The sequence below is a fragment of the Staurois parvus genome, unplaced genomic scaffold, assembly GCF_062004578.1.
Source record: "Staurois parvus isolate SC_StPar_1 unplaced genomic scaffold, SC_StPar_1.0 ptg000346l, whole genome shotgun sequence".
Taxonomy (NCBI): Eukaryota; Metazoa; Chordata; class Amphibia; order Anura; family Ranidae; genus Staurois; species Staurois parvus.
Genome location: NW_028318142.1, coordinates 290,381 through 316,153, shown reverse-complemented (window position 1 = coordinate 316,153; position 25,773 = coordinate 290,381). Strand labels below are relative to the sequence as shown.

Here is a 25,773-nt window from a genome sequence, read left to right as displayed (position 1 = left end):
CAATAGGTCCCATCCCTTACGTGATTACAACTGAAATGTTTCGCCAGGCTTCCCGTCCTGCTGCCTTTATGGTAGCTGGAAGTGTTCACTGGTTATCAAACTTCACTGTTGGGCTCATATTTGAATTCCTTATGGTAAGAGCATGTTCATTATTTATTGGTTGCTGAAACTGGCCACAGACATAATGATAAATAAACAATTATGGATTCAGCAATTCACTGTAAAATGAATATTTGACACAACAAAGATAAAGATACATTTGGCCAAACTTGCTGAATCTTCTATTAGGATCAAATGTTTTTTTTTTCAATGAAAACAATTGTTTATTGATCAAACACTTATTTGAGACTTAAATCAGAACTTTACCTTTAACGATCTGATAATAAAATAATCTTCTCTAGCAAGTAAGATACATTCCACATTACTAATTATACTACCAAATTAGTGTGTGTTGTAAATTCCCTCCAGCATTGTCCATGTTTCTTCTTGCTGGAGGCTGCCATTTTGCTGAAGCCCAGAGCCCCTGAGCAGCAGTAAATCTTTAGACTGCCAGCAGATGGCCTCTAGTGGCTTTGATTTTAGGCACAGTGCCGAAAACTAAATAGCAACTGAGCATGTGCAAAGCAGGGTGAGACAGTGTATTACTGGATTTTAAACAGTATAGGCACTTACTTTTAATGTTTTACATAGCTACAGTATCTCACAGAAGTGAGTACACCCTTCACATTTTGTAAATATTTTATTATATATTTTCATGTGCCAACACTGAAGAAATGACACTTTGCTACAATGTAAAGTAGTGAGTGTACAGCTTGTATAACAGTGTATATTTGCTGTCCCCTCAAAATAACTCAACACACAGCCATTAATGTCTAAACTGCTGTCAATATTTTGTGTGGCCATCATATTCCAGCACTGTCTTAACCCTCTTGGGCAAGGAGTTCACCATAACTTCACAGGTTGCCACTGGAATCTCCTTCCACTCCATCACGGAGTTGGTGGATGTTAGAGACCTTGCGCTCCTCCACCTTCCGTTTGAGGATGTCCAACAGATGCTCAATAGGGTTTTTATTTGGAGACATGCTTGGCCAGTCCATCACCTTTACCCTCAGCTTCTTTAGCAAGGCAGTGGTTATCTTGGAGGTGTGTTTGGGGTCATTATCGTGTTGGAATATTGCCCTGCAGCCCAGTCTCCGAAGGGAGAGGATCATGCTCTGCTTCAGTATGTCAAAGTACATGTTGGCATTTATGGTTCCCTCAATGAACTGTAGCTTCCCAGTGCTGGCAGCACTCATGCAGCCCCAGACCATGACACTCTCACCACCATGCTTGACCATGGCGGGGCCTGTTCTGAGTGGAACCTGTCCTGTATGGTCTTGGCCACCATGCTGCAGCTCAGTTTCAAGGTCTTGGTAATCTTCTTATAGCCTAGGCCAGTGGTGGGCAACCTTTTTTTTCAACTGAGCCAAATCTCGCCAAAACCACGATTGAAATTTATTTTGAGAGCCACATTTTTAAAACTGAAAATACATCCCCCATATAGTAATTCATCCCCCATAGTAATTCATCCCCCATATAGTAATTCATCCCCCATAGTAATTCATCCCCCATATAGTAATTCATCCCCCATAGTAATTAATTCCCCATATAGTAATTCATCCCCCATAGTAATTCATCCCCCATATAGTAATTAATCCCCCATATAGTAATTCATCCCCCATAGTAATTCATCCCCCATATAGTAATTCATCCCCCCTATAGTAATTCATCCCCCACAGTAATTCATCCCCAACATAGTAATTCATCCCCCATATAGTAATTCATCCCCCATAGTAATTCATCCCCCATATAGTAATTCATCCCCCATATAGTAATTCACCCCCCCTATAGTAATTCATCCCCCATAGTAATTAATCCCTCATATAGTAATTAATCCCCCATATAGTAATTCATCCCCCATAGTAATTCATCCCCCATATAGTAATTCATCCCCCATATAGTAATTCATCCCCCATATAGTAATTCATCCCCCATAGTAATTCATTCCCCATATAGTAATTCATCCCCATAGTAATTAATCCCCCATATAGTAAGTCATCCCCCATAGTAATTAATCCCCCATATAGTAATTCATCCCCCATAGTAATTAATCCCCCATATAGTAATTCATCCCCCATAGTAATTCATTCCCCATATAGTAATTCATCCCCCATAGTAATTCATCCCCCATATAGTAATTCATCCCCCATAGTAATTCATCCCCCATAGTAATTCATAACCCATATAGTAATTCATCCCCCATAGTAATTCATCCCCCCTATAGTAATTAATCCCCCATATAGTAATTCATCCCCCCATATAGTAATTCATCCCCCCATAGTAATTCATCCCCCATATAGTAATTCATCCCCCATAGTAATTCATCCCCCATATAGTAATTCATCCCCCCTATAGTAATTCATCCCCCCTATAGTAATTCATTCCCCATATTGTGTCAATTCACTTACCTTTGCTCCGCGCGTTCCTCTCGCTGTGTTCCCGCGCTGTTCCGGTCTTCAGGGCGGACTGTGAGAGGAGAGGAGTTCGTCACACTGCCCCGCCTACATCCTGACAGCCAATGTTTGCCACGCTCCGCGGGCCGGATTAAAAGGTCCGCCGGGCCGTAGTTTGCCCATTGCTGACTTTTGGGGTGGCCGCCCGAGAGGAGGGAGGGGAGCGGGCACCCGGCACACAGAAGAGCCGCATTAGAGTGTGTAAAGAGCCGCATGTGGCTCGCGAGCCGCGGCTTGCCGACCACTGGCCTAGGCCATCTTTATGTAGAGCAACAATTCTTTTTTTCAGATGCTCAGAGAGTTCTTTGCCATGAGGTGCCATGTTGAACTTCCAGTGACCAGTATGAGAGAGTGAGAGCGATAACACCAAATTTAACACACCTGTTCCCCATCCACACCTGAGACTTTGTAACACTAACAAGTCACATGACACCGGGGAGAGAAAATGGCAAATTGGGCCCAATTTGCACATTGTCACTTAGGGGTATATTCACTTTTGTTGCCAGCGGTTTAGACATTAATGGCTGTGTGTTGATTTATTTTGAGGGGACAGCAATTTTACACTGTTATACAAGCTGTACACTCACTACTTTACATTGTAGCAAAGTGTAATTTCTTCAGTGTTGTCACATGAAAAGATACAATAAAATATTTACAAAAATGTGAGGGGTGTACTCACTTCTGGGAGAAACTGTATACCTGCAAAAGGGACCAGCCTGAAGTGATCTAGCAGGACCTAATTTTCTGACTAAAGACCCACTTTAAGAGTCTTATGGCATGGTCATTATCGTGTTGGAATATTGCCCTGCAGCCCAGTCTCCGAAGGGAGAGGATCATGCTCTGCTTCAGTATGTCAAAGTACATGTTGGCATTTATGGTTCCCTCAATGAACTGTAGCTTCCCAGTGCTGGCAGCACTCATGCAGTCCCAGACCATGACACTCTCACCACCATGCTTGACCATGGCGGGGCCTGTTCTGAGTGGAACCTGTCCTGTATTGTCTTGGCCACCATGCTGCAGCTCAGTTTCAAGGTCTTGGTAATCTTCTTATAGCCTAGGCCAGTGGTGGGCAACCTTTTTTTTCAACTGAGCCAAATCTCGCCAAAACCACGATTGAAATTTATTTTGAGAGCCACATTTTTAAAACTGAAAATACATCCCCCATATAGTAATTCATCCCCCATAGTAATTCATCCCCCATATAGTAATTCATCCCCCATAGTAATTCATCCCCCATATAGTAATTCATCCCCCATAGTAATTAATTCCCCATATAGTAATTCATCCCCCATAGTAATTCATCCCCCATATAGTAATTAATCCCCCATATAGTAATTCATCCCCCATAGTAATTCATCCCCCATATAGTAATTCATCCCCCCTATAGTAATTCATCCCCCACAGTAATTCATCCCCAACATAGTAATTCATCCCCCATATAGTAATTCATCCCCCATAGTAATTCATCCCCCATATAGTAATTCATCCCCCATATAGTAATTCACCCCCCCTATAGTAATTCATCCCCCATAGTAATTAATCCCCCATATAGTAATTAATCCCCCATATAGTAATTCATCCCCCATAGTAATTCATCCCCCATATAGTAATTCATCCCCCATATAGTAATTCATCCCCCATATAGTAATTCATCCCCCATAGTAATTCATTCCCCATATAGTAATTCATCCCCATAGTAATTAATCCCCCATATAGTAAGTCATCCCCCATAGTAATTCATCCCCCATATAGTAATTCATCCCCCATAGTAATTAATCCCCCATATAGTAATTCATCCCCCATAGTAATTCATCCCCCATATAGTAATTCATCCCCCATAGTAATTCATCCCCCATATAGTAATTCATCCCCCCTATAGTAATTAATCCCCCATATAGTAATTCATCCCCCCATATAGTAATTCATCCCCCCATAGTAATTCATCCCCCATATAGTAATTCATCCCCCATAGTAATTCATCCCCCATATAGTAATTCATCCCCCCTATAGTAATTCATTCCCCATATTGTGTCAATTCACTTACCTTTGCTCCGCGCGTTCCTCTCGCTGTGTTCCCGCGCTGTTCCGGTCTTCAGGGCGGACTGTGAGAGGAGAGGAGTTCATCACACTGCCCCGCCTACATCCTGACAGCCAATGTTTGCCACGCTCCGCGGGCCGGATTAAAAGGTCCGCCGGGCCGTAGTTTGCCCATTGCTGACTTTTGGGGCGGCCGCCCGAGAGGAGGGAGGGGAGCGGGCACCCGGCACACAGAAGAGCCGCATTAGAGTGTGTAAAGAGCCGCATGTGGCTCGCGAGCCGCGGCTTGCCGACCACTGGCCTAGGCCATCTTTATGTAGAGCAACAATTCTTTTTTTCAGATGCTCAGAGAGTTCTTTGCCATGAGGTGCCATGTTGAACTTCCAGTGACCAGTATGAGAGAGTGAGAGCGATAACACCAAATTTAACACACCTGTTCCCCATCCACACCTGAGACTTTGTAACACTAACAAGTCACATGACACCGGGGAGAGAAAATGGCAAATTGGGCCCAATTTGCACATTGTCACTTAGGGGTATATTCACTTTTGTTGCCAGCGGTTTAGACATTAATGGCTGTGTGTTGATTTATTTTGAGGGGACAGCAATTTTACACTGTTATACAAGCTGTACACTCACTACTTTACATTGTAGCAAAGTGTAATTTCTTCAGTGTTGTCACATGAAAAGATACAATAAAATATTTACAAAAATGTGAGGGGTGTACTCACTTCTGGGAGAAACTGTATACCTGCAAAAGGGACCAGCCTGAAGTGATCTAGCAGGACCTAATTTTCTGACTAAAGACCCACTTTAAGAGTCTTATGGCATAGGTCAATATTTAAATCCATGTGGCCAACCTAAGCATCTCCTGAAATAATAGGGTTTTACTACTGAACACAAATGGGTATTTGTGATTGTCATTGGAGGAAAATCTCTGTTATCATATGGAGATTGTTCCCTTTTCTTTATGTGATATTTTTTCTGTTGCAGAGTGGATTAGGCTCCTACTGTTTCATCCTCTTTGCTGCCATCTGCCTTGCCACATTCATCTTTATATATTTTATTGTTCCTGAAACCAAAGGAAAAACTTTCCTTGAAATCAGTCAACTAATGGCAAAGAGAAATGGACTTGAAGAGAAAACAGATTCCAGGGAATTTGAAGACCTAACATCACCAACATCCAAGAGCATCCCATTAGAGGAAGATGTCATCAAAAGTGCACTGTGACCGAATGTCTACACTGAGTACTCTCTGTAGCTTATTGCTGTTGGAGTCTGCTCTTTTAATACCCACAAGTCAAGCATGTGAAGTTCTTTGCATTGTAAGGGAGCTTGTGTACCTCATTTATACAGTATTTCCTTATTTCTCTGTGGATTTGTAACACTAATTTAAAAAAGCAACTACTATCTTTCAAGCATTAGTTTTTTGTTGTGGCTCCAATGTGTTATTATCATTGACTATTTGTTCCCCTGTAGCTTCAAAGTCTCTCACCATCACCTACAGCAGGGGTGTCCAACCTGCAGCCTGGAAGAGTTCAACGTGCAGCCCAGGCAGTGTTTTCAACCAGCAGTAAATGTCTGTTGTCCGTTACCGCCGTTGTCCATGCTGCTTGGAGGTGGATGAATTTTTTTTTTTATTATTGCTACCTGCCGCAGACAGCTCCACCACCCACCCGCCGCTGTTGTTGACAGTTCTAGTGGTTGGTTGCCCAGTGCTCTTATCAACCAACCACATGCTTGCTCTGCCCCACAGTCAGAGGAGCAAGAAGATGGAGCCAGATTAAGCATTGGGGACCTGTCGCTGTGAGTGTGGGAGCCAGGCAGAGAAGGACAGATGGTGCTGGGGCCTGGAGGACAGATGACAGTAGGAGGGATGGGAGGGTAGGAGGTGGCCCAAGCAGAAGAGGTGGATGGAGGGAGCTCCCAGAGCAGCAGCTGGGAGGAGGAGGAGGACACAGCTGGAACTTAGGAGGAGGGGGCCGGGACACTGATCTAGAGGGGGAGTGGAAAGGAGCATACTGCTGTGTGGCAGGGTAGCCCCAGTAGTGAACATCTCCTCATGCTGTGTGTCCCGAGTTGAGGAATGGGAGCCTGCTTTGTTGGGATTTGTAGTGCCATAGAGAGCCTCTCCCTCCCCCCAACCCCGACCTGCACTCCCTCCCTTTCTGTGTCTCTCTCCCCCCTTTCTCCCCCCCCAACCCCCCGACCTGCACTCCCTCCCTCTCTGTGTCTCCCCCCCCTTCTCTCCCCCACTCTCTCCTCCCTTTCTCCCCCCACTCTCTCTCTCTCTCCCACTCTCTCTCTCTCTCTCTCTCTCTCCCACACTCTCTTTCTCTCTCTTTCTCTTTCCCACACTCTCTCCTCCCTTTCCCCCCCTCTCTATATCCCCCACTCCCTCTCTCTCCCCCCACGCTCTCTTTCTCTTCCCCCCACTCTCTCCTCCACACTCTCTCTCTCTCTCTCATCTATCTCCCCCCTCTCTCTTTATCTATCTCTCTCTCTCTCTCTCTCTGCTCTCCCCCTCCCTTTCTCTCTCTTTCTCCGCTCTCCTTCTCTCACTGTCCTCCCCCTCCCTCTCTCTCTCCCTGTCCTCCTCTTCCCTCTCTCTCCTTGTCTCTACCCCCTCGCTCTCTGCTCCCCCCTCTCTCTCTCTCTCCCCCTGTCTCTCTCCCCCTCCCTCTCTCTCTCTCCCCTCTCCCTCCCCCCTCTCCCTCCCTCCCTCCCTCTCTCTATCTCCCCCCGTCTCTCCCCCTCTCTGTCTCTCCCCCTCTGTCTTTCTCTGTCCCTTTCCCCTCTGTCTCTCTCTCTCTCCTCTCTCTCTCCCCTACCTCTCTCGGCTCTCCCCCTTCCTTCCCTCTCTCTCTGCTCTCCCCCTCCCTGCCTCTCTCTCTCTCCTGTCCTCCCTGTGTTCCCTGCCCCCTCCCCCCCTCTCTCTCTCTGCCCCCCTCCCTCCCTCTCTCTCCCTCTCTCCCTCTCCCCCTCTCCCCTGTCCTCCCCCTCCCTCTCTCTCTCCCTCTCTGTCTCTCTCTCTGCTCCCCCTCCCTCTCTCTCCCCGTCTCTCTCTCTGCTGCCCCCTGTCTCTCTCTCCCTCTCTCTCTTTGCTCTCCCCCTCTCTCCCCCTCTCTGCTCCCCCTCACCCTCTCCCCGTCTCTCTCTCTGCCCCCTCCCTCTCTCTCTCCCTGTCTCTCTCTCTCTCTTTGCTCGCCCCCGTGTCTCTCTCTCTCTCTCTCTCTCTCTCTCTCTCTGCTCTCCCCTCCCTCTCTCTCCCTCTCTCTTCTCCCTCTCCCCCTCTCTCTCTGCTCTCCCCCCTCTCTCTCTGCTCTCCCTGTCTCTGTCTCCCTCTCTCTCTCTCTGCTCTCCCCTCCCTCTCTCCCTCTTCTCTCCCTCCCTCTCTCTCCCCCCCTCTCTCTTCTACCCCCCCCCTCTCTGCTCTCCCCCCCCTCTCTCCTTGTCGCTCTCTCTCCCTGTCTCTTTCTCTCTGCTCTCCCCCTTCCTCTCTCTCTCTTAATGCCACCCCCAATCATCTAAAAATGAAGTGCATTTTCAGGTGTGGGAACCAACAGGAAATTGCATGGTGGAAAAACACCATGAAATTTCCCAGCCACTGCAATTCAAAAACATTTTATTAGTCAGATAGATACATTATCTATATCTGTGATTGTTAACTTGTGATCTGCCCAACTTTTTCTGCTCATCAGCTACCCTTATTGTTAGTGTATTTTATGTGCGGACCAAAACAGTTCCTCTTCCTGTGACCCAGGAATGTCAGAAGGTTGGACACCCGCCTTAAAACAAAAATGGCTTTCCACACATTTTCAAAAAAACTAAGGTCTAATTTCTCATTTTAAGATAGTGGGTGGAGCTATGCAGATATATGTCATTTTCATACTGTAGCAAGCTGTACATCAAGAACCTCTATTTTACAGCATGGGCAGAGTCTATCTTTAGAGTGGTCTATCCAACTTGCCTGCAGCTTTTTTTAGGTTAATTGTTCATCATAAGTGCAATATATGAAGAACAATGTGGCTCTTTGGATTACGTATTGTGGTCACCTTCGCTACAATTTCAAAACACAAAGGACTTTTTCCGCATATAGGGACAGTGAGTAGGGCCTTTTTCCCATGGTTTACTGTGCATCCAGAACAGCATCCAGAATACCACATGTCCAACCAGACTTAAAGTAACTCCAATACAAAGTGCCCCCTGCAAAAAATTGGTTCATTCTTACTTCTCCCACTGTTTATGCTGTCCTTCAGCTCTGTACTGCAGAGATACCACTGCACCACAATCCAGCAACTCTGGTAGTTTCTCCCTGCTGAAGGACACCCTTTGCAGGCATAAAGTAAGAAGACTATTGCCTACACCCCCTCCATACTGCAGATATGTGGAGCATGAAGAATGAATATGCAAAAAGTGATTAGCTAAAACCATAAATATTTTTTTTCACCACTACTTTTCATTTATACTGGCATTTTAAAGTGAAATAAGTACAGTAATAAGTTAAAGGCTAGATGAAAGGTTTTGGTGCAGTATAACACTTTTATATTTAATGTGCTTTTATAGAGGTATGTGCATCAGACCAAAAATTGGGATAGTTAAAGCTAGCCCTACACCCATAGATTTCTTTTGTTCATTCTGCAGGTCTTTCAAAAAAAAAAAATCAAACAGATTTTTCCATCCACACTAAACAGTAGAAATGCGCAGAACACAAAAATGTGTTTAGTTTTGTTAGTTATTTAAATCATTTTGTTTAGTTAAATTCGTTTAGATAGTTTCATTTGTTTTTGGAACTCGTTTAATTTATTCGTTTTCTAATTTGTTTAGAATTCTCTGAATTCAGTCAAATTTAACTCAATTCTACCGAATTTGGAAAATTCAAATCGGCATCCGAATTTATTCTATTACAGTAACAATGAACAGTAGTGTTCTGCTGTAATCTCTAGCAACCAATTAATGAGCAATAATGATGTTCAGTAACCTCTAGTAACCAATCAGTTAGCAGTAATGATGTACAGTAACCTCTAGCATCAATGAGCAGGAATGATGTGCAGTAACCTCTAGCAGGCAATCAGTGAGTGGTAATGATGTGCAGTAACCTCTAGCAACCAATGGGTGAGTGGTAATGATGTGCAGTAGTCTCTAGCAACCAATCAGTGAGCAGTAACAATGTGTAGTAATGTCTAGCAATCAATCATGTGCTGTAACCTCTAGCAACTAATCAGTGAGCCGCAATGTGTGCAGTAACCTCTAGCAACCAGTCAGTGAGCAGTAATGATATGCTGTAACCTCCAGCAACCAACTGCAATTTCTGCCTGATCTGCTGCAGTAAACTGATTTTGAGTCTAGCTTCTATTTATTATGTCTCAAAGCAGGTGGAGAGGAAAATTGTATAGGTGGGGGGCAAGAAAATACTTGGCCAGGGTCCAATCAATATAAAAAACAGCCCTGGACAGGTGACAGTGGCAACACTAGACCATAATTGTGCATTTTATGTCTACATGGACTCTACTTGGAATCTCTACTGGGGAACAATGTGACAGGATGACAAAGCAATAAAACAAATGGGAGACAGGTATTGAGCTATGTCACCCTATAACAGAAAGTTCCTGGACAAGCACCTTTATGGCAAGATCACCAGGTATTATTTTTATGAAAGCCACAGATTTGACAATACCGAATATGACTTTTGAGTTTACTTATCATGTTAGAACGTATATGAAATTTAGTAATTCGATTTCCATACTTTGAGTAAAACATTTATCAAAGTCAGGGGAAGATGTTTGCTTGTAGTGCCTGATGGTGGTTGGAAAGGAACTTTAAAGGTGCTATTTTCCAGTAGGGTGGAAATAATTAATATGGGCTATAAAGATACAGCAGTGACTATGACATTCACCAAACATTCACTGCAGGTTAATCTTCCAGGTGTGTGTAGTTTGCATGACGGTGGTTGACTCACCACTAATAAAAGTTTGGTGAAAGTTACATTCAGTACTGTATAAATATACCCCTTTGTGTTATGTACATTATACATTCATCTTGCCCCATTTTATGTATCAGCTATGGGTGGAGTAGCAATGTCTAATACTGTAGATCTAAATTCACAGCCAAACATCTTACCAAATTTATTTTTTCTCTTTTTTTATTACCAGCAAAAAAAAACACAGATGCAGTCTAAATACTGATCAAATATTACTGAATAACAAGCTTAATTAATAAGGCAAAGATCAAAGAACAGCAAACCACTACCACCAAACACAATTCATCATTCACTGTTCTGAAGCTCTAAATTGATGAACATTTAGTCACATATGTTTATCATCTTGTTTATCACATAAGGCTAAGTGTAAGTACTGTATATCCTGAAATATGTTATAAAGAGGGACACATTTAGAAAATGAAAAAACATAAAATGTTGTGTATTTATAACAAAACATATTTGGTTCTGCTTATGAATACAATGCAGCTATAGGGTACACTGTGCAGAATTCACTGGTTTTACAGACATATCATATATGGTTAATGATTTACCTGGTTATTCTGATTTTAGAAAACTGATCATTTACAAATGTAAGGTGTTTTTATACAAATTGGCATATCCAAAAGGACTAAATATAAAACAAGTAAACAATTTAGATATTTTACTGTATAGCAGATACAGACTCACCACTCATTTTTGATGGGTACTTGCTCCCAAAAAAAAAAAATTTTAGTCTTGCCTAGGGCAGCACAAAACCAAAATACACCACTGGGCGTCAAGGGGTTAATATAACACTATAAAGCTCAATAAATAGGTTAAAGCAGTATTAAAGCCCAAAACAAAAATACAATTTATTGCACCATACACCAGTTGTTATATGTAGTGGCTGCATTATTTTTCTTTTTTAAGCTTTTGTTTCCTTTATTTTCATCCGGTGATGTGGCCAGTAACACACTTCCTGTCTTAGGGTGTCTCCACTCTGGATGAAGGAGCAACAGAGACACCTATGGACAACAGCATTATCATTCTGAGGAGAGGGTAATATTAGATGCACTCAGGACTGCTGCTAGAAATCACGGGGCCCCAAACAGCCTACCTGACAGGGTCCCCCACCCCCTTGAAAATATCAAAATTATATTTTCACAAAAAATACACAAAAATCATTCTTTCTTTCTTTCTTTCTTTCTTTCTTTCTTTCTTTCTTTCTTTCTTTCCCTGTTGTCTCAGCAGCATTGAATTTAAATGAACGGGAGACAGGGGCTCCTGTTCATTGATAAACTGAAGCCCCATGCCCCTGCAGCAGCCGGCAGAGCTGCGGAGGGACAAGGGGGGCGGTAATACTGGAGGGAATCAGATTTGGGCAGCACAGGGAGGGACATAGGTGCGGGGTGGGGGACAAATACAGAATGATGTCCTATGTCTGTGCCAGTGTTGCCAACCCTTGATTACTTTTTTTTACTGTCAAAACATGCAAAATGTATTGACAGAGCACATTTTTTAGTGACAACCTGATGTTTAAACAGTATAAGCATGATATGTAGATAATGACAATATCCATAACAAGTTTACACCTAAAAAGTCACTATGGCCAATATGGTCAATATATCAGCGCCAATGGGATACAGTTGAAAAACAAGTTCTGCTTTGCATGCCACAAAGAGATGGTTAGAGACTGACCTGGTACAGGAGACGGTCAGAGACTGCGGACCTGGTACTGGAGACGGTCAGAGACTACAGTCATAGTACAGGCGATGGTCACAGACTGCAGACATACTACAGGAGATGGCACAGACTGCAGACATACTACAGGAGATGGCACAGACTGCAGACATACTACAGGAGATGGTCAGAGACTGCAGACATGGTACAGGAAATGGTCAGAGACTGCAGGCATGGTACAGGAAATGGTCAGAGACTGCAGACATAGTACAGGAGATGGTCAGAGACTGCAGACATAGTACAGGAGATGGTCAGAGACTGCAGACATACTACAGGAGATGACCAGAGACTGCGGACATAGTACAGGAGACGGTCAGAGACTGCAAACATGGTACAGGCGACGGTCACAGATTGCAGACATGGTACAGGAGACAGTCACAGACTGCAGCCATAATACAGGAGATGGTCAGAGACTGCAGACATGGTACAGGAGATGGTCAGAGACCGCAGACATGGTACAGGAGATGGTCAGAGACCGCAGACATGGTACAGGAGATGGTCAGAGACCGCAGACATGGTACAGGAGATGGTCAGAGACCGCAGACATGGTACAGGAGATGGTCAGAGACCGCAGACATGTTACAGGAGATGGTCAGAGACCGCAGACATACTACAGGAGATGGACACAGACTGCAGGCATAGTACAGGCTATGGTCACAGACTGCAGGCATAGTACAGGTGATGGTCACAGACTGCAGGCATACTACATGAGATGGTCAGAGACTGCAGGCATAGTACAGGCGATGGTCACAGACTGCAGACATACTACAGGAGATGGCACAGACTGCAGACATACTACAGGAGATGGTCAGAGACTGCAGACATGGTACAGGAAATGGTCAGAGACTGCAGACATGGTACAGGAAATGGTCAGAGACTGCAGACATAGTACAGGAGATGGTCAGAGACTGCAGACATAGTACAGGAGATGGTCAGAGACTGCAGACATAGTACAGGAGATGGTCAGAGACTGCAGACATACTACAGGAGATGACCAGAGACTGCGGACATAGTACAGGAGACAGTCAGAGACTGCAAACATGGTACAGGCGACGGTCACAGATTGCAGACATGGTACAGGAGACAGTCACAGACTGCAGCCATAATACAGGAGATGGTCAGAGACTGCAGACATGGTACAGGAGATGGTCAGAGACCGCAGACATGGTACAGGAGATAGTCAGAGACCGCAGACATGGTACAGGAGATGGTCAGAGACCGCAGACATGGTACAGGAGATGGTCAGAGACCGCAGACATGTTACAGGAGATGGTCAGAGACCGCAGACATACTACAGGAGATGGACACAGACTGCAGGCATAGTACAGGCTATGGTCACAGACTGCAGGCATAGTACAGGTGATGGTCACAGACTGCAGGCATACTACATGAGATGGTCAGAGACTGCATACATACTACAGGAGATGGTCACAGACTGCAGGCATAGTACAGGAGATGGTCACAGACTGCAGGCATAGTACAGGAGATGGTCACAGACTGCAGGCATAGTACAGGAGATGGTCACAGACTGTAGGCATAGTACAGGGGATGGTCACAGACTGCAGACATACTACATGAGATGGTCAGAGACCGCAGACATAGTATATGAGATGGTCAGAGACCGCAGACATAGTACATGAGATGGTCACAGACCGCAGGCATAGTACAGGAGATGGTCACAGACTGCAGGCATACTACATGAGATGGTCAGAGACCGCAGACATACTACAGGAGATGGTCACAGACCGCAGACATAGTGCAGGAGAAGGTCAGAGACTGCAGGCATAGTACAAGAGATGGTCACAGACTACAGGCATACTACATGAGATGGTCAGAGACTGCAGACATAGTACAGGAGATGGTCACAGACTGCAGACATAGTACAGGAGATGGTCACAGACTGCAGACATAGTACATGAGATGGTCAGAGACTGCAGACATAGTACAGGAGATGGTCAGAGACTGCAGACATAGTACAGGAGATGGTCACAGACTGCAGGCATACTACATGAGATGGTCAGAGACTGCAGAAATAGTACATGAGATGGTCATAGACTGCAGACATAGTACATGAGATGGTCACAGACTGCAGACATAGTACAGGAGATGGTCACAGACTGCAGGCATACTACATGAGATGGTCAGAGACTGCAGACATAGTACATGAGATGGTCACAGACTGCAGACATAGTACATGAGATGGTCATAGACTGCAGACATAATACAAGTATGTCCTAGTGGTGACCAGTGTTCTTCCATTGTGAAAAAACATTGATCTCTGTACTACGTGTAACAGAGACTTATAAGATATAATAAATTGCCAAAAACAAGCAGCAGTTCCAACTTCTACTTTGCTAACAGTCCATTGCTCAAGCACAGGACAATAAACAGTTAACAAGTCTGTGAAGCTCCTAGCCTGCCTCAGCTAAATCCTGCAAAGGTAACATAAAAGGAAAGGACTGACAACTCTGACACAAATATCTCTATAGAAAAAGCTGAAGATCTTTGCTAACATGTCCCACACTCACATGTAATGCAGACTTTAGCATCTTCCAGAAGTCTAGTCATCATCATCCGTGTGTTCACCTGGCCATCTGAGCGGGGTACAGTGTAAATAAAACACAGATAAGAAGCAGTGTGAGAAGATGGAGGGAAGTCGTTCTCTGAGCAGTGTGTTCATTACTTAATCTGCACACAGGACCAGAGAACTCACTGATGATGATGAGACTTCTGCAACCGGAAGTACATGTGTGTGACATGTTCTTAGTGACCAGAGTCCTGTGTGGGTGCTGTCCTGTGTGATGTGTTCGATCTAAATGTGATCGTACTTCTTCATACTTCGGTATGTCAGATCCTCTCCATCCCACCCCGCTGTAACCTCCAGCATCTGCTCAAATGTGGCGGGCTGGGTAAGGGGTGGGTTACAGATGCTGATTGGCTAAGCAGGTGGCGGAGTAACCTATCAGCAGTCACACCCTCCACTCAGATGAGCAGTGCTATTGGTTGGCAACATCGGTCCGTGCCTCTCTCCAGCAGCTGAAAACTGGCAGGAGGAATTGGATTTCAGCTGCTTCAGGGAGCCGTACAGGGCATCGCTTCACAATTGCTATCCCCCCACCCACTCCACCGATCCCTCTGCTGTTCGGGGCCCCCTGTATGGCCAGACCCCCTACAGAGGACCAGAGGTACCCCCCTATCGGCGGCCCTGGATGCACTAGTAAATTTAGATGGACTTTAGCTGATGCTTTTAAAGTAGTTACAGCAACTTTTCTTTTACTTTTGAGATAAAGGTTTTGCCTAAATGAACAAACTCTAACTTTGTAAGCACCCCTGTCAGTGTTAAATGGTTTGTCTCAACCCTCTAATGGCTGCTTTTACTGGACAACCTGGTTTGTTAAAGAAGTTGAAAGATAACAGACTTAACGGTCAGATCACCAGGTGAAAAAAAAGTGTAAAAGGCCTAAAAAATAAAATGATTGCAGCCACCACATCTAAGAATTGGTAAGCTGCAATATTTTGCATTCATTTTTGTTTTTGGGTTTAATATTGCTTTAAGGTACTACATTGTTCTCAATCTATATTTATGTCAATACCCAAATACCTTAAACTTTGAGTAAAACAACTAAAACCACAAATATGACTCCCGATATGCCTATATCTTTGGCTATCTTGACTGTCATGGCCAGGATGACGTAACTTACACACATGCCCACAGGAGTTTTTTGTAATTCCAGCACCAATATGTGCCAGGAAGGCACATTAAGGGGAACTTTACTGTAACTGAGCACCATAAACTAAAAATGCTATTTGATTAATTTTTCATATTTAAGGCAAACTCACACATCCATTCGTGTCTCCATGATTTATTTTGTTGAAAAAATACCCCCTAGCATTTATAGCTACAGCTATCTTGAGTGAGGGCAGATGATTCATGCAACCTAAAAATCCATCTGCCCTTACCTCAGGCATGCAGGTAGGAGGGTGTGCTTAGCTGTGAAAGCCCCTCCTCCCTTCATTGAGATGAAAAAAAAATGCTCATGACGACTACTGAAATGTATGATAGAATGTTGGCCTAGGCCAGAAACCAGGAAGCAACTGAAGAAATGTAAAAAAAAAAAAAAAAAAGTTAACAAGAAAATATAATACACATTCCCATCAATTTTCTAAGGCAAGCAGCATACAGATTAAAAATAGTTCATTTTGATTGAGAGAGTTTAGTTCCACTTTAAGCTTGACATGCACAGTTCAGTGTACAATCATTCAAAACATCTTGCAAGAAGATAGAAAAGAAGCCTTTAGTTCATAATATGTATCTTCTGCAATACAAATCCCTTCTGAGCGCACATTTTTAAATTCAGGACTAAGTTCTGCTTTAAAATATACACCATATAAAAGTAAAAAGGAGATGCCATTTGCTGATGGGGAAAGTTTGGTGTATAAATCTAAGTCCAAAATCTATAACTGACAGCAAAAGCCATTTGCGTGTGGAGCAGTTCCGATTATATGAAAAAAAGAGAAAAAGAACTGTTACTTGCATAGATTGAAATAACCTCACAGAAAACATGGCATACTTAATGAAACCAAGCCATGAATAAATCAATAAAATGTCATCTCGCTCCAGGAGCTGGGTAACTTGGTCTACAGGGGCCCCAGGGCTAATGCTGATCTACCAAACTCCACTAGGACAATTGTTAGGGTCTGGGTTGGTGCTAGGAAGTGGTTTTTGTAGCCTAGAGAATGGACCCTGTACCATCCGCTTTGGGGTAACCCTAATCTGCTTAATTTTGCTGCTGCCCAACCCCCAACTCTGGGCCCAACTTGGAATTAAAGCTTTGAAGCATGTCTTTGCCGCTGGAGCCTTGTTCTCCTTTAGAGATCTCCTCAGCAAATTTAGCCTCCCTAGATGGACGTATTTTAGATACTTCCAGTTGCGACACGCGGATACGGCCCAGTTTCCTGCACCTCCCCAGCTATCTACTGACTCAAGAATCCCTATCCAAACCGCTTTCTTCTCACTATTCAGCTTTACTTTGTGTGGAGTCCCCCAAAATGAAAGCCCTCTCGGAGGCCTGGAAGGCTGATATTCCCACCTTAGATTGGGAGGACTGTTTCAAGGACAGCTTAAGACTAATGGTCTCCTCCAGGGACCAACTCATTCGGAAAAAATTTCTACACAGGGTGTATTACACTCCTCAGAGATTGCGCAGGATTTATCCTCAATGGTCCTAAGACTGTCCCCATTGCCAAACAGCAATTGGCACTTATTAAATGTTCTTGCATGGCAAGACCACTTAGGCTACGTTCACACTAGCCTTGTGTGCAGGCGGCAGAGAGTCGTTTGGTAAGCGTTTTTACCGCTTCCCAAATGCCTCTGCCAATTCTGCACATTACAGCACATGGTGATGTTCTAACGGGAGCGTTTGCGTCGCGTCGCGTTGCGTCGTGGCAAAACGGACGCCTCTGGACGAGTCAGGAGGCTTTGAAGCCCCCTTTTCTCGTCTATGGTGCCGCTCCGCAAATGCCCGGCCGGCGTTTGCGGTGCGGTTGCGACGCGGTTGCGGGGCGTTTGCGGAGTGGTAACACCACTCAAACTGTATTATAGGCGTTTGTGGGGCGTTATTAACGCTCGGCAAACTCCTAGCAACCGGCGCTAAACCGCGCATGCGGCGTTTGCGGAGCGTTTGCCGAGCGTTAATAACGCTGCGCAAACGCCGGACCAACGCTTGCCAAACGCTATAGGGGCGTTTGGCAAGCGTTGGCAAAACAGCCTAGTGTGAACGAGCCCTTACACTACATAGACAAGTAATATGCCGAAAGGTGCGGATTGTTCCCGATTGGTGTGGCTATTACTTTGTGGAACTTTTCTCCGAATGGTTCACGAAATATCGCCGTTTCTGTGGTGAAATTGGTCCCATAGGAATGAATGGCGCAATGTTCAAAACTAGAGTGGGAGCTGACAAAAGCTAGAGCTGAAAAATCAGGACATGATTTCTAAACTTCCATCACTCCCTCATTTTGAAGCCCACCTACACAAATCTTATATCAAAACATTCAGCTATCCCTGCTGCCACTAAAAATGTTCACGGCTAAGCCATAGTCCTGATAGTTTTCACAATATGACCATTTGTTTGCAACTCACGCCGCCCATTGACGTTCATTGAAACTCCACTCTAGCCACCTGAAATTTGAAGGGCAATTTCTAAACTGCGACTGTGCCTTTATTTTTAATATTTCAGAGACATACTATGCATCAAAATGTAGGTCTGGGTCTTGTGATTCTCACAATATAAAGCTCTTCACTGTAGAATATAGGATTATAGTTTTAAAACTACAACCGTTTGAAGATGGCAACCGCCAGTGAAGTGAGCAACTTGGAGCAGTTTGTTTTTAAATGCTCTTCTCTGCCCTTGCTGTAGAGTGAGCTGCCATAGGAACCCAGGTGTGTAAGCAGGCAGCAGAGTGACGGAAGCTACTCTGCCCACTGCAGTTATAGACTACTGGTGGAGGCAAGAACACTTCACACAATATCCCCAGAAATTGTAGATTTTCTAGTTACCATATGTTTTGGTATTATCCGGAGGCATCCAGTTTCTGGGTGTCAGGGCAGGAGCTGAGGAACGGACAGGCAGGCCTAACAATGTAACGCACTGGCTGACGACAACCACCACCCACAGACCGAAGTCCCTCAGGGCGCGGAGTCTAAGTCCCAGGCTGCCCTTCACCAGGGCCCCTGATGGTGGGGATGGACTTGACGCAGCCAGGAACCAGGTCGCGGCCCCCGAGACACCTCAGCTGCGGTAATGGCCGCCGCCAATGGCGTGTAGCTGGTGGAAGAGACAAAAGAGTAGTCAGACAAGCCGGGGTCAACAACAACAGGACAGGACAGTACAGGACAGCAGACGAGAATCACAGGTCACGAGCCGGGTTCAGCAACAGAGGGTCAGATCAAAGGAGAATACAAAGAATAGTCAAGACAAGCCGAATCAGATACCAGGAGAGTCACGAGAGTCAGAACAGAGTAACAGCAACACAAAGACACAAGACACAAGTGCAAAGAGCATGTGCGGGCCACAGGCTTATATGTCATCAGCCACACCCCTCTGGAGGATGGACCACAGAAACCTGAAGGCATAAAAGGGCTCCCATCATGCACAGCAGAATCCAAGATGGACACCAGCACATGAAGTAACATAACCACAGGGAAAAGGTAGGACCTTGACACTGGGCAGTGATGTTTGAGCTCATTAACCTCTGTCTGCAGCTGCCTCTTCCGGTCTCCCCTGCATTGGCATTGCTCGGCATCCAGTACACCAAATTGCTAGTTTCTTACTTACTATGCCAAGAAAGAAATTGTACTCAAATGGAATGCATCCTCCCTCCTCTCGTTGATTCGTGGGAAAAAGATGTTAATGAAGTCCTTCCCATGTACTGTATAAATGAACCTACATAAAAAGGAATTGCCCACAGAAATTTGACAAGGTATGGCAGCCGTGGATGGCCCAATAAATGAGCCCCTCCTTCTGGCGATTCAACTATGCATGGGCCTCAACATGGCTGCGATCCCCTCTCACATATGCTCCAGGAGCATGTGTGTGATGATACTGTTTGTGACATAGGTGGATTCTTTATTAGAAGACTGTATTTGATCATTTGTGTGTTTGGCCTATATCTCTGCCAATAGCTTTTTTTTTACCCTAACTTCTATGTGAATTTGTACCAATCAAGGAACATTTTGGCTGTTAAAAAATTTCAGTCACGAATTGGGGCTGGTTGGCTCCATATGTGGTCTATGCTCTCAAATCCTTGGCTCATATAATAAATGCTCAACTTTGTGTTTTTGATATAGGCATATTTAGAGTCATATTTGAAGTTTTCATTAGAGATGGTGAAAAATGTAGTGCCTTAAAAAGATATTAAACCCTCAGTTTTTGAAGCACTTTTGGCAGCTGATTTAATTACTTACTGAGTATAGAGTTTCTTCTTAGTTTATTCTTAGTCTACAGGTAAAACTTGAAAAATTTGAATATCGTGCAAAAGTTCATTTATTTCAGTAATGCAACTTAAAAGGTGAAACTAATATATGAGATAGACTCCTTACATGCAAAGCAAGATAGTTCAAGCCGTGATTTGTCATAATTGTGATGATTTTGATTTACAGCTCATGAAAACCCCAAATCCACAATCTCAGAACATTAGAATATTGTGAAAAGGTGCAATATTCTCGGCTCAAAGTGTCCCACTCTAATCAGCTAATTAAGCCATAATATCTGCAAAGGGTTCCTGAGCCTTTAAATGGTCTCTCAGTCTGGTTCAGTAGGAATCACAAATCGTGGGAAAGACTGCTGACCTGACAGTTGTGCAGAAAACCATCATTGACACCCTCCATAAGGAGGGAAAGCCTCAAAAATGTAATTACAAAAGAAGTTGGATGTTCCCAAAGTGCTGTATCAAAGCACATTAATAGAAAGTTATGTGGAAGGGAAAAGTGTGGAAGAAAAAGGTGCACAAGCAGCAGGGATGACCTCAGCCTGGAGAGGATTGTCAGGAAAAGGCCATTCAAAAATGTTGGGGACTTTCACAAGGACTGGACTGAGGCTGGAGTCAGTGCATCAAGAGCCACCACACACAGACGGATCCTGGACATGGGCTTCAAATGTCGTATTCCTCTTGATAAGCCGCTCCTGAACAACAAACAATGTCAGAAGCGTCTTACCTGGGCTAAAGAAAAACAGATCTGGTCTGTTGCTCAGTGGTCCAAAATCCTCTTTTCTGATGAGAGCAACTTTTGCATCTCATTTGGAAACCAAGGACCCAAAGTATGGAGGAAGAATGGAGAGGCACACACTGCAAGATGCTTGAAGTCCAGTGTGAAGTTTCTACAGTCTGTGTTGATTTTGGGAGCCATATCATCTGCTGGTGTTGGTCCACCGTGCTTCATTGAGTCCAGGGTCAACGAAGCCATCTACCAGGAAATTTTGGAGCACTTCATGCTTCCTTCCACAGACGAGCTTTATGGGGATGCTGACTTCATTTTCCAGCAGGACTTGGCACCTGCCCATAGTGCCAAAAGCACCAAAACCTGGTTCAATGACCGTGGGATTACTGTGCTTGATTGGCCAGCAAACTCGCCTGAACTGAACACCATAGAGAATCTATGGGGCATTGCCAAGAGAAAGATGAGAGACATGAGACCGAACAATGCAGAAGAGCTGAAGGCCGCTATTGAAGCATCCTGGTCTTCCATAACACTTCAGCAGTGCCACAGGCTGATAGCTTCCATGCCACGCCGCATTGAGGCAGTAATTGCTGCAAAAGGGGCCCAAACCAAGTACTGAGTACATATGCATGCTTATACTTTTCAGAGGTCTGATATTGTTCTATGTACAATCCTTGTTTTATTGATTGCATGTAATATTCTAATTTTCTGAGATTGTGGATTTGGGGTTTTCATAAGCTGTAAACCATAATCCTCACAATTATGACAAATCACAGCTTGAACTATCTTGCTTTGCATGTAATGAGTCTATCTCATATATTAGTTTCACCTTTTAAGTCGCATTACTGAAATAAATTAACTTTTGCACAATATTCTAATTTTCGAGTTTCACCCGTGTGTTCCAGTTTAAGCTGGTGCCCTGATCACGGTCCAAGGATTCCTTTTTCAGGGTAGCACCTTTTGTCTTACAGTATCCTGTAGATTCACCCTTGCATCCAGGGACTAGAGCTTTTTCTCCCTACACTGTGGTGCATCAATAGAAACACACAGCCCTGTAGACTTGGGTGGCAAGGCATCCCTTGCTCTTCCCTCCTGCTTCCCCCTCCCTTCTCCAAACTAACAGACTGGCTGGAGCATGCACTGTCCACTGTTAACTCTTTCTTGTGAAAAATGGATGTACAAGGAAGCAACACTGAAAAAGCAGGAGCCAGGGGCAGTGAAAGTTGTAAAATGCACATGCTGAGGTGGGAATTTTTACAAATTATTTACTGGGGAATGTTTACTTTATTGTGCTCAATATGTTAGGACTGAGGGTTTAATTCTACTTTAACCTATTTATTGAGATTTATGATGTTTTATGATAAACTATAAAAAATATATATATATTTGTAAATGAATAGATATATCCGACAAAAGTAGTGTACATGGCCATAGGAAAACTGTATTCAAAATAGCAGGGGTGGACATACTGGCTGTGCAACCTGTACAGCTACACAGGAGCCCTAATGGACAAAGGGCCCCAATAAAGAAACCTCAAAAAGAACCTGCTATAGCAGAATTAAGCCAAAGACGTCTTTCATACAGGTGTTCCATCAGTATATTTTTGACCCATCATTAAGCGAATCAAAAATGACTGAAATGCTTCCCTACTGGCAGCCAGGTGTAAGCAGATCCATTTACATCCAAGTCTGTTCAGATTAGTTGCACCAAATGCAAGAAGTTTGCATCCAGGTCTGCTATAGACTGGATATATGTGAATGCATGCCCACTTACATCTGGCTGCCTAAAGGAATTTCATGGGTCTAGTATTTTCTCCACCACAAGATAAAGACAAAAATGTAACAGAAATGGATGTCACATCTATTTCTGTTCTGTCCTGATGGAGTGGAGGGAATCCATGTGAAAGGGGCCTAAATCAAGATAATGGAAAGTATTACAGAAGGTCAGCTGACTATGGTGATGTCAAAAGAAATGGAGAGGGTGGTGGTGCTGCTGATTTCAAGACTGAATGGGTCTGTTAATGATGATATTAAATGAAGGCAAGCCCAGGAACGACAAGTAAAGCTTGGAGATACAATGTAAGTTCCTAGGGTGCATAAAGTATAGTCACAAGTAAGGCAGCCCTAGGTTTAACAGAAGAATAAGCTCAGAAGAAGGGTTAAAAAGGAAGAAGACCTTAAGGCGAATGAAATGTTATTTCTCCCCGGGGCTACCTAAATTTAGACTAATTTGGCCAGTCCAATCTCTAGGTGTAGATCTATTTTAAATGTGACAGTAAGTAAAAGTATGAATGCCATTTTTGAAATGCAAAAATAAACAATGCTCCATTGTGCATCTTGTTCACAGGCAACAATGAAATTATCTATGTGAAGTAAAAAAATGTCTGTTGGGGCAATCCAAGGCAGGAAAAAAAAATCTAAAACGTGATCTCGCAAAGGTTGCTTGAAAAGACAGATGGGAGACCTTTGTTAAGACAATTTCATAGTCCTTGAAAAATGGGTGCCTGCCCAAAGGGTTACCAAACAGGACAACGGGCACTAGGTTAGGTTGTGCATAGATACAATGGGAACATAAGACGATTATGTAATTCAAAGCAAAATAAACTATTGCCTATTATTTATGCAGCTAATAAAACTTTACAGTCATTCGACTGACGCAAGCTTCTCACAGTCTCATTGGATCCTCATATACCAGACAAAATCAGTCAATCAATCTAAAGCATCCTTGAAAGGATCTACTGAAAGTAAAGGCTGTACATTACACATCAGTTTGACCTGCTATTTGCAAATTGAACTGAGGTGTGGTAGTTTCCTTTCAAGTACATAGGTCATTGAAATCTCATACAGAAGGCCAATTTGTTGTATTTAACAGTAAACATTAAATACAGGCTTATCATTTAAGTCAGCAAGATAACAGCATTCCCTGTGACCGTGATTGTTTGCAGAATGGCAAAATATTAATGGCGTCCTTGCTTCGACTAGAAAATGTCTGTGGCCAGCATTACAACAGACTGTTTAAAAAGGAAAACTGCACTATAAGTATTTTGGGGCAATCAAACAGGCCAAGTAAATGATATGGACAATTGAAAATGCTTGGTCAGACAAAAATGGTATTTTGAACTGGCCAGCCCGCATAATCCTAAATAGTTATGTAGAGGTTTTATTCTCCTTAGTCCTAACTGTAGGTTGTATGCAGTTGGGCTAGGTTGGAATATATTTCCTTTTGTATGCAGCTAAGAGTCACAGTCTAGATATTCTGTACTTTTTTTACATGCTTGCATGTCATGGGCCTACATTTTCTGTACCTCAATTGCATGTTATGGACAGGGATTGACAGAACCAAGGGTTCAGAGTCAAAAGCAGCATTTGTGCTCCATGAGATATTTCTAATATTCACAGTGCCTGTTCAATTTCCCCAAGCTGCCTTATGATTGCAGCTGAATGGAAGATGAGACTGAAAATCAGTTTTTGGAAATGCTTCTAAATTAGAAAAGGAGAGTTTAACAAAAGCGGTTATCTTGCTCAAGAATAACTCCTCCTGCTACAGTCACGGTAGTCTCCCCCCAAGATATGATATCCCCTTTAAGACCAGATGTTTGACACTTGCTTAAAGACATTATTTCTTCAGCACTCAGTAGAGAACTCCAAAGATGCAGATGACTTAATTTTCCGTAGAAATTATTGTTATATATTCCCATGAGATCAAAGCGTTCCTTTCCCAGAAGAGCCAGCCCTCCTGGTTTCACTGTGTACCCTTTCTGGGCAATCTTCTCCTTGCCTTGCAAGCCACTCACAAAGAGATCTGTCCTTCCTGTGGCTGAGTCCCAGCGCAAACAGTAATGCACCCAGTCTTCAGTTGTATGGTGTATATTAAAGTCAACCAGTGTCCCACCCACCCAGAGCCTAACATCAGACCCTACACTCAGGACAAGCTCATTGTCAGACTTTGTAGTGGAGTAGGAAAATACTTTTTGAAGGCCTTCTGGTTTGGTTTTTATCCAAGAACAGAGCGTGAATTGGGTCAGCTGGAGAGGTTTTGATAGCTGGATTTCAACATAACAAGCTGGGTACTTCTTGGAAAAGTGAAAAGATGGATAAAACTGTACAGCAGAAGCACCTGGAGGAGAAATAGAAAACTTAAGATGTAATGGAATGAGATTAGAATGTTAAAAAAAAAGAAAAAAGAAACATTAGCTAGTGATGCACTGAGCAGATATTTATGACTGTCAGTACATCCCTAACAGGAAGACCTCATTTAAGCCGTTGGGAGAAATTTTGGAGAGCCAAAATTTCAGCCCATGTTAAATTCTGAAAATACAAATCAAATAGGATGGCACAGTTCAGTAACATGGCCAACCTACTGAACCACATGCCCTGTGTTCTAATTCTTACTTTCCTCTGAGAGGAATGGAGTGGTAGAGTTAGTTTTATCTTTAATCAACAATGAAGAAGTTGGGTAGTGGCACTGGAATTTTCGCACATAGCTGAATTTAGTTTAGTTTTATTTGTAATTGTAAGTTTACTATATACTCGTATACAATTGTCCCAAGGGTATCTTCCACTCTATTTGTAAGGTCCATATGCTCTCCCATAAAGAGATATCCATACAAATGCAAAAAATGTATAGAGGCACTTGTGAGTCTTGCAGTACAGATACGGCAAAGACAGTAAAATGCTGCTACTTTAACTTTACTCAGCCCAAGACCTGTGAGTGTTTATATACCTTTTCAAATTTGTAGAGAGATAGATTAGATAGGATAGATATGTTAGA

General features: G+C 43.5%; 2 protein-coding genes across 2 annotated transcripts in view; one reads left to right on the top strand and one right to left on the bottom strand.

Annotated features, from left to right (window-relative positions):
* Positions 1 to 6,006, top strand: part of LOC149456866 (solute carrier family 2, facilitated glucose transporter member 5-like) — a 61,408-nt gene extending 55,402 nt beyond the window's left edge. Inside the window, exons 11-12 of the mRNA XM_089684323.1 lie at positions 7 to 134; positions 5,583 to 6,006. Of these exons, the coding sequence (XP_089540449.1) occupies positions 7 to 134; positions 5,583 to 5,819 (365 nt within the window). The 3' untranslated portion in view covers positions 5,820 to 6,006. The remainder of the gene's footprint in view (positions 1 to 6; positions 135 to 5,582) is intronic.
* Positions 6,007 to 10,712: 4,706 nt separating this feature from the next.
* CA6 (carbonic anhydrase 6) overlaps positions 10,713 to 25,773 on the bottom strand; it is a 31,248-nt gene continuing 16,187 nt past the window's right edge. The window contains exon 9 of the mRNA XM_089684322.1: positions 10,713 to 25,119. Coding sequence (XP_089540448.1) covers positions 24,503 to 25,119 — 617 coding nt within the window. The 3' untranslated portion in view covers positions 10,713 to 24,502. The remainder of the gene's footprint in view (positions 25,120 to 25,773) is intronic.